Genomic DNA, 12,505 nt, shown 5'->3' with positions numbered 1-12,505 from the left:
CCTTCCTGCAGGATCTCCAGGGCCTCTGCCCTCTTGTCGTCCGGCAAGAAGTCCAGCAGGGGAGCCAGTTTGTACCAGAGCTCCCTGTCGTATTGGGCCACGATAGCCAAGGCGTTGGCAGCTTTAATCGTCGTCGCTGCAGACGAGATGACTCTGCGTCCCATAGCGTCCAATTTCTTTCCCTCGCCGTCCGGTGGGGAAGTCGATGTGGAGGCCGCACCCCCCCCGCTTTTTTCCTGGCCGCCGCGGAGACGACGGAGTCCGGGGTAGGCTGCGCCCGGAGGCACAGGGGGGCCGTGTCCGGGACCCGGTACTTTTTCTCGTACCGGTCTCTTCTAGCTGGCGTCGTGGAAGGGTTCTTGAGGAGGGTGAGGCCCTCATCCCAAATGTCGTCCAATAGAGGCACTGCGAGGACCGTCTTCCTCTTGGCCTCGCGCCGCTGATAAAGGAAACCTTCCTTCTTTTCTCCTCAGGGCAGAGTTGGAAAAGCTCGGATGCCCTGGCTATCATGGAGTGGAACGATCCAATCTCGTCGGGCGGAGAAGCCCTGGTGGGAGGCGACGACGGTACATCCTCGTATACCTCGTCGTCCGTACCCATCGCTGCCGTGTCAGTCCCCGCATCATCCCCTCGGGTGGACGGGGAGGAGGGCTGGAAGGGGCGCGACGGCTGAAAAGGAGGAGGAGGGTGGATCCTTCTTTTCTTGGTAGGGGGAACCCCAGAAGGTCCCGGTTCTGGGTCCCCCGACGGGAGAGGTTCCGTCGGCAACGGTAGTCTCGTCCTTATCTCTGAGCATAAGGACTGTATAGCCAACAGAATGGCCGCCGAGCTGTCTCGCGGCGCTGGCAGAGGGGAATCCGACGGGCGATCAGGGGCCCCGTCGTCACCTGCGTCGGGATCCATCCCGACGGGCCGGTCTTCTTCCACGCCGAGGCCGTGGCTTAAGACTTCGACCAGCTCCTCCTCCAAGGTTGAGGCCGAATCTACGACGACGCCCTGCCCCCCCCTTTTTCTTCCCCACGGGGGGTTTCACCGGGGTCCTATCGATGGGCACAAAAGAGGACTCCCTCCGAGGTGGCAGGGAGACTGAGCCCCGAGGTCGCCACCACTGGCGTAGCCTCCACAGGCTGAGCCAGGGCCGCCGCGACAGACTCGATAGAGGGCTTGGCCGGATGGATTAAGGCCTTCACCACCTTAGGTGCGCTCACCGCCTTATCCTTGAGGGGGGGGGGGGACAGTGCCTCGCTCCCCCTCCGCCTTCGAGCTCGACCGGGGCCTCTCTAGGAGCCTCGCCAAGGGCTCGGCCTTCCTCTTACCCGACCCAGAGCGTTGGCTCGTGGTTGATGGTGCCGGGGAGGGTGCGCCCAGCCTGGCGCCCGTAGAGCCTGACCGTTCGGCGCTCCCGGTGCCAGCGGACTCGCGGTGCTTGGCCTTATGTTGGACCCCCGTCGCCGCGGCGTCCTCAAAGGTCTTAGAAGACCGCTCGGTTTTCCTCTTCTTCTCGCCGGACGGGCTCTTCCCTTCCAGCCAGTTGGCGAGACGTTGATGGCGGTCCTTCATGGTCCGCTCCGATATGTTGCCGCAAAACGCACAGTCCTTCTCCACGTGCGTCTTGTCCTCATGTAGGCAGTAAAGACAAAAAGAGTGTTCGTCCTCCTTGAAGACGTTCTGCAGCTGGCATCCAGGGCAGACCCTGAACAGCTTTCCGGGCGTCGAGCTTCCCTTCTCCTGGGCCATGACCGGGCCTGAGAAACTTCTGGAGTCCTCCAAAAGCATAGCTCGACAAAATCTTCACCCTTGAGGGGCGCAGACGAATCCGACACGGGTCCCCGTTGATCGGATGGAGAGTCGGTGGAGCTTGAGGCTCTTTTGACCGAAAAAATGAAGTTTTTGAGAAAAAACGTGAAAAAAATAGCACTATTGCTCGAGAGCAATAGCACGAGGATCCCAACACATGAACGTGCGGTAAAAATCTGAAGATGGCTGCCAGAGGCGGTGCTTAGGTAGAGGGCAGTCATTGGCTGTGGTCAGTATGACGCAGAGACCAGTGATTGGTTATTACTACGAAAGACAGATCAGAAACGAAACTGATACTGGTTTTTTCTTTACCGAGGATTCCCAGCCTGACGACGGGGAATATTCATGAGCATGTGAATCCATGCCAGACCCCATGCTGGAGAATGTGCATACCCATTCATATCTGTCATCTCGACATCCATTTCGGGATTTCGGTTTAAGAATTCTCTACTCCTGGCTCTCCTGAAAACGTTGGGATGACTAATCTTTTTCACTGTCGTCAAAACGAGTGGGGGCGAGAGGGGCATCGAGAGGACTCAATTCTTTTTACACTCAGTTTTAACTGGTAGGTAGCTCTGTTCCCTTCTCCAGCACCGCCTGCTGACATGTTAGTAGGTAATTTATTTTTCAAATACACTTTTCTTTACCACAGCAATTCCAAAAAAATAAATAAAATAAAATGCTCTTGATTTTTCCACGGAGTCAAGTCGGGCACTCCTACCTGCTGTATTTTAGTGCTAAGCATTGGCTCCTGCAAGACTAGTCTACAACAGAACAAAAGGACAGTTCAAAGGAGAAACCGGCTCTGCAGCATGAAACACGTTATACAAAAACAAATTTAAAAAAGCAGTCTCCCTAACATAGAATCAAATTACAACAATTTGCTGGTCAGTGGGGTGGTGCAAGCCAACCTTTTTCAGTCCCCCGATAGCACAAGCCTCATTCCATCACTCTTTTCTCCATGCAAGCACACTGTTCACACCAAGGCACAGCAGGGAGCCCCCGATGGTGAGAACTGCAGGATGGGACACTAGGAATTCCAGAGCTTTGGATGTTAGGGTGGAGTACAAAAAGCACACTATGGTAATATGAAAATGTAGATAGAGGGGACACCCTACAACTAACCTACCTGTTGTCAAAGTGTGCTTCCATAGTCAGGACATGTTCATCTTCAGTTTGCACAATGAGAATTCAGTTTCTATGCATGGTCTGTGCATGTGTTTAGTATACCTTTACCCAGCTGACTGCTCTTGTGTCTTGTGGGACTGTAGCAATGCCTGCCAACTCCACCATACCTACTGGACTCATAGGACCCATTATTGACTGAAATAAGATCTCCCCCAATACCTCCCCCATACATCATAGGTGCATGTAATAATAATAATGTACATGGTGGAACAGCATGCAAGCATATCAGAACCATGTAATGTAAATAAACTAATTCTGCTGTAAAAAAGCAGAACCATTACATGGTGCCAAAGAATACATTTACAATTTAAGCGATAGCATTTGGGAAGGGGGTGAAAAGGCTGGCTTGCTAAATAGTTAAGCAGTTGATAAAGCAGGTTTTACTTACATAGAGCTCGGTCCCATAAAATCCATCCTGATAAACCACACTGCAGAGGCACAACCAGGAGAGGAGAAAAGAAAAGGAGGAAAAACAAGACAAAACAAAACACATTCCAGTTACTGAGAACAATTCCACATGCCACATGCAAGAAACACGTGAAGGCCGGTAATGAAGTGGCACCAGGACCAGCGCCCCCTAGAATTGACAGGTGGGTTCTTCGCCTCTGCTACTCCCCCATTGTAATGTAGCAATACTTGCTAACTATCTTTTGTAGCTTGCTCAATAGCTTCCCATCTCCCTCTCCAACAGCGTTTGTACTCCTCCAATCTCCCTCCATTTCCCCCCACTCTTCCTTGCGGTATTGCTTTCTCCCTTGTATCCTGGTCAGCCCCCTTTGTGTCATCTCATCACATCACATCTTTCCCTGACTCCCCTGGCCCTAACTCTTTCCTCAATCTCTTTTTTTTGCATCTTGCCAGTTCTTTTCTACTTTTCTTGCAAGAAAACAATGCAGGAAACAACCTGCTTGTGGAATCAACTGTACCCCCTTCGTTGCCCATAAACACTCCTTTGTTGAACCTTCACCCCCACATGCTTGGTCTCTTCCCAGGGCCACCTTCCTTCCCCGACCTTCACCACCTGTTAGCGCCACACATGCAGATGGGAAGTGGGCACATGCGCTACAGTCCACCACAGAGCCAATGCATAACTCGCCCGCTCCCCAACTTCCACTCCAATCCACAGCATCAGGGTAACTTCTGCCCATATGAGAATGCCCATCAACAAAATACCCACAATGCCAGTTAAACAAGTTCAGCAGTACATTTTTAGGATGCCTTCATAAATGTAAAATTAGATTCAGCGATATGAACCACTTGTAACAGCCTAGGGAACATTCTTGAAGGAAGAGGGTCTCCAACTGTGAGTGAGTACACAACTTGTCAGAGAAGAGTTTTATTTAGCTCACGGGTAGTGGGTGATGCTAGGACTGTACAGGAGGGCGTTCCTTAACCTCGGACATGACAGTTCCCTAGCACAGCATGGGGAATTATACCTTCGCTTTCAAGTAAGCCCTAAAAATCAAATCAACTCCTATAATAAACATACTATCTAGGAAGATAACGACATGAGCAAAGTGCCAAGTTAGAGAGGATTTATAAAGTGCCATTTACATGCACATGGGGCATTAAGTACCCCTGGTGTATTTACAGATGTACTGGACTATGGTAAGGATGTCCTTTGTATAGTATACATCTGTAAGGTAGAGGAAGGGGCTCATTATTGGCGGTGGTGGGATGCGTCAGGTACCAATATATAGGCCCATCACACACCAGTATAAATTTGATGAGCCAATGTACAGGTATCTGCGAGATCCTCGATGGTGTGGTAGGGGGAGAATGCACTAACCTTACCCTGGGGGAGTTGGATGGGGTAGTCATAGCAGGGACGTGGATAATCCTAGGCACTCCCTGCATGCCCCTGGTCTGTGATGTGTATATGTGATGTAGAAGCCTGCAATTCTTTATCACTGCTGTAGAAATAATTGTTGTACTGGCTTGTGTGATAGATGGGATGCATACATGGCATGGTGGTCAGGTACCTGCAAATTGCTTTGTGCCTGCTTTTCCTTTGTGAATAGTATGCGTGAGTGATTGATCTCAGTGCTTTAAAGTGGATGCTGTTGCCCAGGCCTGTGGAGGGTTGGGGGTAAAGACATGCATTACTCACCGTAATAGAATTTGATTGTATCTGCAGTGGTAACCGCAGAGTATTGCATCTGGTCTTTCGGGGACCGAAAGGGGACGTCGGCATAGGCGTGTCTAACACTATCCCCATCGTGACGTGTAGTGTACCCAAAATCCCTGACGCGCCGAGGTCCCTCAGATTGTATTTTTTCTGCCATGAGGGAGCCCAAGGCTATTGTGAGTGAGTACATAAAGAGAAAGTAGTAAGACGTCCATGATCCTTCCACCCCGAGCGGGGAGGTAGGGAGGGCGCATGTGAAACTAAGTAGATACAATCATAAATGCTATTACGGTGAGTAATGCATGTCTTCTGATGCTGGTTAATCTGCTTAGAATCACATGCTGTGCATAACTTGGAGGTGGGTTGTGAGAAGGAACAGTAGAGAAAAGATGTCTTAGTACTGCTGTCCCACCTGAGAATCAGACCTAGAATGAGTGTCTAGGCAATAGTGTTTTGTAAAGGTGTGTACAGAACTCCAGGTTGCCGCTTTGCAAATGGACTCTACGGGAACATTTGCAATGAATGCTATGGAAGCCCCAGTGCCCCAAGTAGAGTGTGCTCTAGGCTTGAAGCGCAGTTCTCTTAGCAGTAGCACAACACGGTATGATACATTTGACAATCCACCTTGAGATAGCGGATTTAGAGACAGGATCCCCTTCTCTACCAGCTGCCACAAACAAAAAATTGGTTTGTTTTCCTCAGTGGTTTCTTTCTTTCCAGGTAAAACATGACTGCCCTGCGCACATCTAGTGTGTGTAGGCTTCTTTCGGCCATGCTAGTGGGATTCTGGAAAAAGGTAAGTAGTTTGATCGATTGGTTCACATGGAACTTGAGATGAATTTAGGCGCAAATCTGGGATGAGTGTGCAGAACCACCTTATCCCTGTGGACTGTAACAAAAGGGTCTAGAACAGAAAGGGCCAGTAGTTGGCTAACCCTTCTAATACAAGTGATAGCCACTAGGAAGGCCTTCTTGTAAGTAAGGTCTTTTAGACTTGCTTTATGCATTGGCTCAAAGGGAGGTCCCATTAGTCTGATTAAAACCACATTTAGATCCCATCCAGGAGCTGGGTGAAAAATGGGGGGGATGAATCCTCTTAACCCATTCCATAAAAGCTTTAATCACAGGTATTTTCCAACACAACACCTTCTGTTGTGACCTGGTGTAGGCGAAGAGAGCAGCAAGATGAACCTTTAGGGAATTGAAGACCAACTCTTTGTCTAACAAATGGGTTAGGTACAGCACAATGTGTGTGGGTGAAAAATCGATGGGATTGATGCCCTTGGTATTACACCAGATGACAAACCGTTTCCATTTTCTGGAATAGCAATAGCGGGTGTTAGGTTTCCTAGCTTCCCTGAGAGAGCTGAAGGTGTCCAAACTATGACCTCAGGAGCCACGCTGTTAAGTTCAGAGTTTGTGGGCATGGGTTTAGGGTCTGAGACAACACGTTGTACGGGCAGGGTAGTTTTACTGGTGGGGAGAGGGCCATTTCCATTAGATGAGCGAACCAAGGTTGTTGGGCCCACATGGGGGCTACCAATATCATGGTGACTGGTTCCTGGTGCATCTTGTGCACCATCTTGTTGAGTAGGGGAGTCGGGGGGTGGAGGGGAGCGTAAACAAGTTCCCTGACCATGTTATCCAGAGTCCGTTCCCCTTGGAGCGTTTCTGGGGGTACCTGGAGGCGTAGTCTTGGCATTGGGCGTTCTCCTGAGTTGCGAACAGGTCGATCTCTTGTAAACCCCATTCTGCGAAGACATTGGACACAATGTCTTTGTGCAGACACCTTTCGAATTCTATGGGCAGTGGGAAATCTATGCTGAGCACGTCTGCCAAAAGATTGAGTTCCCCTTGAACGTGTTGAGACAACAGAAACATCTTGTGTTAGAGAGCCCACATCCAAATGTTTTGGGACAGCTTGGATAGCCCTGGAGAGAGTGTGTGCCGCCTTGTTTGTTCAGGTAATACATGGCTGTGGTGCTGTCCGTCAGAACCAGCACGGTCTTCCCTTGTAGTTGCGTCTGAAAGGCTTTCAGTGCCTTGAACACTGCTAATAGCTCTAGCAGATTTATATGGTTGGATGTTACTTGTGGGGACCACACTCCATGCGCTGTCTGATGAAGCAGGCGAGGCCCCCCCCCCCCCTCGTCCCGTGAGAGAGGAGTCTGTCATGAGGGTGGCTTCCACTGCAGGGGTGGTGAAGGTTTTCCCCTTCAGGTTTTCCCTCGACCACTAATGAAGAGAACGAGGGCTGGCGAGACAACTACCAGATCTTGCCATTGTCTGCTGGCCTGACACCACTGGCTGTTGAACTACTCTTGCATGGGATGCATGCGCAGTCGCGCGTGGGTAACCAAGTATATGCATGACACCATCATACCTAGCAAGCACATGGCTTTGCGTACTGTCAACTCCCGACTGGCTACATATTGAGGGATCTGAAAAAGCATGTTCTGAACCCTCTCGGAGGGGAAGACGAGGCCGTCCTTCGTCCAGATTAGAGTTCCCCAGGGGAACTAGACTGGATTCTTTCTCGTTGATGGAGAATCCCAGACTGGATAGGTGGTCTACGCTCTTCTGGGTGTTCAAAAAGCATGTGTCGTAAGAGTCCTGTTATGAGCCAGTCGTCGAAGTAAGGGTAAACCTGGACAGACAGTATGTGCAGGTGTGCTGCCGCCACTGCCAGGACCTTTGTAAACACCCTTGGCGCCGAGGCGATGCCAAAGGGGAGCACTTTGAATTGGTAATGCCTGTCCTCCATCAAGAACCTTTGGTATTTCCTGTGCGCTGGCAACATTGAAATATGATAGTATGCATCTTTCATGTCCAATGTTGCCATGTGGTCCCCCCGTCTCAACAGTGGGATCACCTCCTGTAGCGTTACCATACGAAATTTTTTTTTTTAGAAATTTGTTCGCTGGGCGCAGGTCTAGAACAGGGCGCATGGTGAGGTCCTTTTTGGGTACAAGGAAGTACACTGAATAAATATCCTTGTTTACCTGAATAGGGACGGCTTCCACGGCATCCTTTCCCAGCAGCGCTTCCACCTCTTGATTCAGGATCTGCAGAAGGTCCGGTGAGAGGCGCTGTGAGCGTGGCGGTCTGAACTGTGGTGGTTGGGAGAATTCCACGCAGTACCAGTGGGCAACCGTCTTTATGACCCACTGGTCTGAAGTTATCCCCTCCCATGCCATGAGGAAAGATGTTAAATGCCCCCCGACCAGGGTGACATGAGAGGGGAACAGGAACTGTTGGTCATTTCGGACCAGAGGCTGCGGCTCCTCTGGGATTGGGGCCTCCACCTCTGCTGTGTCGCTGACCTCTAGGTGGGTTATAGGCGGGGGCTTCCTGATGTTTGTCCAGAGTTCGTTTCCCGGGCTGTAGTTCTGACTTGCATTGGACTGCCCTTGAAACGACCGACGAGAACCACCTCCACCTTTGGGGGGAAGGTTTCTGAGCTATTTGTTGCAAGGACTTAAGTCTCATGCTCTTTCTTGGCTGTCTCCAGGGCATCGTTGACCGCTTTCCGGAAGAGATTGGTCTCTTCTATGGGATTGTTGATAAGAGCGGCCTGTGTTTCAAGCTTGAACCCCGAGTTGCGAAGCCAAGCGTGCCGCTTGAGTAGAGTGCCCTGGGCAAGAGACCTGCCTGCTGTCTCAGCAGTGTCCAGAGTTTTCTTGATTATATTTCGATTTACCTGCCTGCCCTCGGCCACGATGGTCAGAGGCCTGGACCTAACGGGTTCAGGAACCTCCTGGAGACCTTCCATTGTGCATCTGCATAACTGGCCAGCAGCGTGGTGTTATTCGCTATGCGTGTGGTGTATGCAGCTGCTGAGATAACACGCTTCCCTAGGGCGTACCACCTCTTGGATTCCTTATTCGGAGGTGCCTCCACCGTAGCAAGGGGTACTCCTGCCAGTTTCCGGGTGGTAGTGACTACAAAGGAGTCGGGGGTGGTGTGGCCTTTAATATATTGAGGGTCTGAAGGAGCGGGCCGAAATAGTTTTTCCACTCTTGGGTTCACTGCCCGGATCTGAGCCGGCGTCACCATGGAGGGGGCCAATCTTCTTTTAACAGAATATAGGAGGGGAATGGCTTGGGTTGAGGGGGGTTTCTCCTTGAGAATATCCTCCACAAAGTCTTGTTCGGCTACCGCCTCCTGAGAAGGGATCTGAAAGGTGATCAGCTGCCTTCCTTAAGATGGCATTGAAGGCCATTTGGTCGTCTACAGGTGAGGCCGGGTGAACCGGGGTGGATGGAGGAGAATCCAGGCATAGAACATCAGTGTCCTGACCTTGTGTGGGGAGTGTGCATGGCTCCGTTTCCTCTTGCTGGGTTTCCTCCCAGTTGTCCATGGCATCCGCCTGGTCCTCAGTGTAGTCCTGCAGGAACCGCTGTAGATGTCCTGTTAAGTGTCCATCTGGACCACGTCTTCATAGAGGACATAAACCGAGGGCTGAGTCAAGATTTTCTTGGAATCGTGAAGCTGATGGGTCCTCACAAGATCTCTTAGGGCCCTTCGAGTTGACAACCAACGTTATATTTCAACATGTATTTCAACATGTCTTTGCACATCGATCGAAATAGATCATGTCCACATGCACTTTTTGTGGACAACAGCATTTTTGTTACAATCATGTTTTGTGAATGGCTATCGTTAATCAATTGTACATCCTATGACACACGGGAGCACATTGTGTAGATACTGCTGCACGGTGTTCTTCCCTTTTTTTCCCGTTCAACAGGTCTGTGAAAATTGCATTCATCACCCATTTGGCATATATGACCCAAGTGAAACACGTTGTGTCCCTATACACTGTCCCATGTTTAGGACACGTAGCATTTATCATTCAAGGCGTTTTTTTCGTCCCCAGCGGTTGCCATGACGACCGCAATACACATGTGGCCCTGGTGTATTCACTAATTATATCTTCAATAGGGCTTTGACCATAATTGTTTCCCTAACAATTCCGGATCCCCATGAGGTTTGAAATAATATATTTTTTTAGAACGACCAAATGCCCATTCCAATATGGCTGCAGGTATTTTAGCACTCGTGACTTAGCAACGCTGTGCTTCCCGGTCCACAAGTTACAAGCCCACATCAGGCTCGCGCCACAATCTGTGACTCTACAATCCCTGCAGAGCACAACGCTCGCAGTACGCGAGCGCTCAGATTAATGAAAAAGGTATGTAGCTACTGTTAGATGTATTTCACAGTCTCGCTAGATATAGACCTTGATTTTGTATTAATTTTGTGCCCTCTTGTAGGACACCTAATCCTGCGACATCAAAACACCACGAACCCCGAATACCGCAGCCTCCCTTAAGAGGTGAGCCAATTCATTTTAGCTGTGGTGCATAATACATGTGCAGAATAGTGCACTTTTTTCCAATTGTATCAGTATGGAGAAGACAACACGGTCGCCTTTCTACTTGTATACAGGAGTCCAAAGGGACCTCCCCATATGAAAATGTGTTTTCTACTTGAACACCTGTGGCATTCTCTTTTGCACAGGTAAGCAGTGCCCAGTATTAATACATGGCACCTCTAGTGATTGAATCACCTGTTAAATGAGACCACTTGAGCACTTCCCTGACTGAATCTCCTTTTCACTGTTCACAGCACTCCATGAACATCCAGTTTATACAGTCCCTCGTCCTGAAGGCTGTGTCAGATATGAGGCATATTAAGCCCCCATAGATGACTGAAACACCCCGGTGTAGACGCACTTTAACTGCAGTGTCACCAATGTACTGAAACTGTTCAAAAGAAACCGGTGTTCTGTTTTTCCTCGTTATAAATGTTCACTGCTATTGTTTTGACACTGTGTGCCATATATCGACAGTAGATGATCCATGCATCTTTCAATGCACAAGCAAATGTATTGATTTAGTGTTTTTTGGTCTTGTGTTTTTTTCTGTATTTCCAGTATTGAGTATTTTGTGATGTCCTATATTGCATCATGCAAGTTTATGCTAACCCATAAAAACCAAGCATTTACCATCTCTGGGTACAACGTCAAAGTGTTCAATTTTTCCGGTGACTGGACAAAAGGAGAGTGCTTGAGTGCATCATTGTCTTGTTTTAAAGAAATCACGCTCCTCTTCATCTATATGAAGGTGGTGGGCAAAGGTGATCAGTGAAGTGCTTATAGTGGAAAAGATCAACAACTCTGTGCAGGGATAGTCTAGAGCTAAATGATCACTGTTGGAGGTGGTAGGGGAGAGAGGGGGCGGGGAAGAGCATATTTGCAGGAGAGGTGTGGAAACCAGTTGTGACAGAGCACCGCTATTTGCAGAGATTTAAGAGTCAAACAAAAGTACCCCAAGCATGTGTCTTTTTGAAAAGTAATGGGCTGATATTGTATTTGCCTGCATGAAAGTGTCATTAATAGGCCTTTTACTTTTGACAATACAGGTCAAGGTAGATTAAAAGGACAGTTGAAAAAAAATTAAAATAATTAAAAAAAAACACTTTCTTAAAATAAGAAAAAGTAATTACGCCAGAAACATTCTGCTTTTCAGGCTAAACGTGGGACTGTCTGCTGCAGAGCATGCTGCCAAATGTGGGAGATAAAACTGCAGTGGTAAGGGCTCTCCTAAAAGATATGACAAACATATACCTGTAATCATCTTTCTGATGCTTGTAACTGCTTAGATTCACATGCTTTGCATTAGCCAGCATCTAGTGGTTGACGCAGAGTATTACATACACTGTTTTAGACTTCAAAAGGGGACGTTGACAGGGCATTACTGTAATACTATCTCTAATGTGACGTGTACTACCACCCATGAACCTTCACGCGTCAAAGTCCTCACATAATTGTTTTTCTGTCCGGAGGTTGCCTGAATTGTACAGTTAGATGAATGTGAAGAATTGTGTTGAAAAACCTTTGCATTAAAAAACTGTATGAGGGGAGGATGGGCATGTGAATCTAAGAGGCAGATATTAGCATCAAAAAACCTATTGTAGGTATGGAATGTTTGTTGGCTGAGGCTTGTGGATCTGCTTAGAAGCACATGCTTTGCACAGACCAGCAAGCAGTACTAGAAGGTGGTGGGTTGATAGAAGGAACAGACATTTTTTTTAATACTGCCTGTCCAAACAATGCTGAGATTTAGTGTGTACTGAACATGCTGCTAAGCAAATATCACTGACCAACTGATCCACAGTGCGTTCCTCTTGGATTCCGTCCGTGGGAACCTGGAGGAGTTTTGCGTGTCTTGTGCAAAATGATCTACGCCTGGTTGCCCCCATTGTGTAAAATGTCATTTACAATGTCTGAATGTAATTTACACTCGTGATCTGAAGGCCGATTTGTGTTTCTGCTAGCAGATGTGTTCCTCTGGAACATGTTGCGTTTGGAGATGTATCCCTCTTTGG

At 48.7% G+C, this 12,505-nt stretch overlaps 1 protein-coding gene across 13 annotated transcripts in view; it reads right to left on the bottom strand.

Moving 5' to 3' along the window:
• Window positions 1-12,505, bottom strand: part of RBFOX2 (RNA binding fox-1 homolog 2) — a 1,085,372-nt gene that overhangs the window by 160,580 nt on the left and 912,287 nt on the right. For 8 of the 13 annotated variants that reach the window (XM_069654361.1, XM_069654368.1, XM_069654359.1 and 5 more), the window contains one exon: window positions 2,519-2,561. The exons of 1 other annotated variant lie outside the window; for it this stretch is intronic. In XM_069654361.1, coding sequence (XP_069510462.1) covers window positions 2,519-2,561 — 43 coding nt within the window. Of the gene's footprint in view, window positions 1-2,518; window positions 2,562-3,373; window positions 3,414-12,505 lie in introns of all 13 variants that reach the window. 4 more of the 13 variants (XM_069654364.1, XM_069654369.1, XM_069654357.1 and 1 more) reach the window with 1 other exon arrangement.

This window comes from Ambystoma mexicanum, chromosome 3q (genome assembly GCF_040938575.1).
Source record: "Ambystoma mexicanum isolate Mex_15411 chromosome 3q, UKY_AmexF1_1, whole genome shotgun sequence".
Taxonomy (NCBI): Eukaryota; Metazoa; Chordata; class Amphibia; order Caudata; family Ambystomatidae; genus Ambystoma; species Ambystoma mexicanum.
This window is presented reverse-complemented; position numbering and strand designations above follow the sequence as displayed.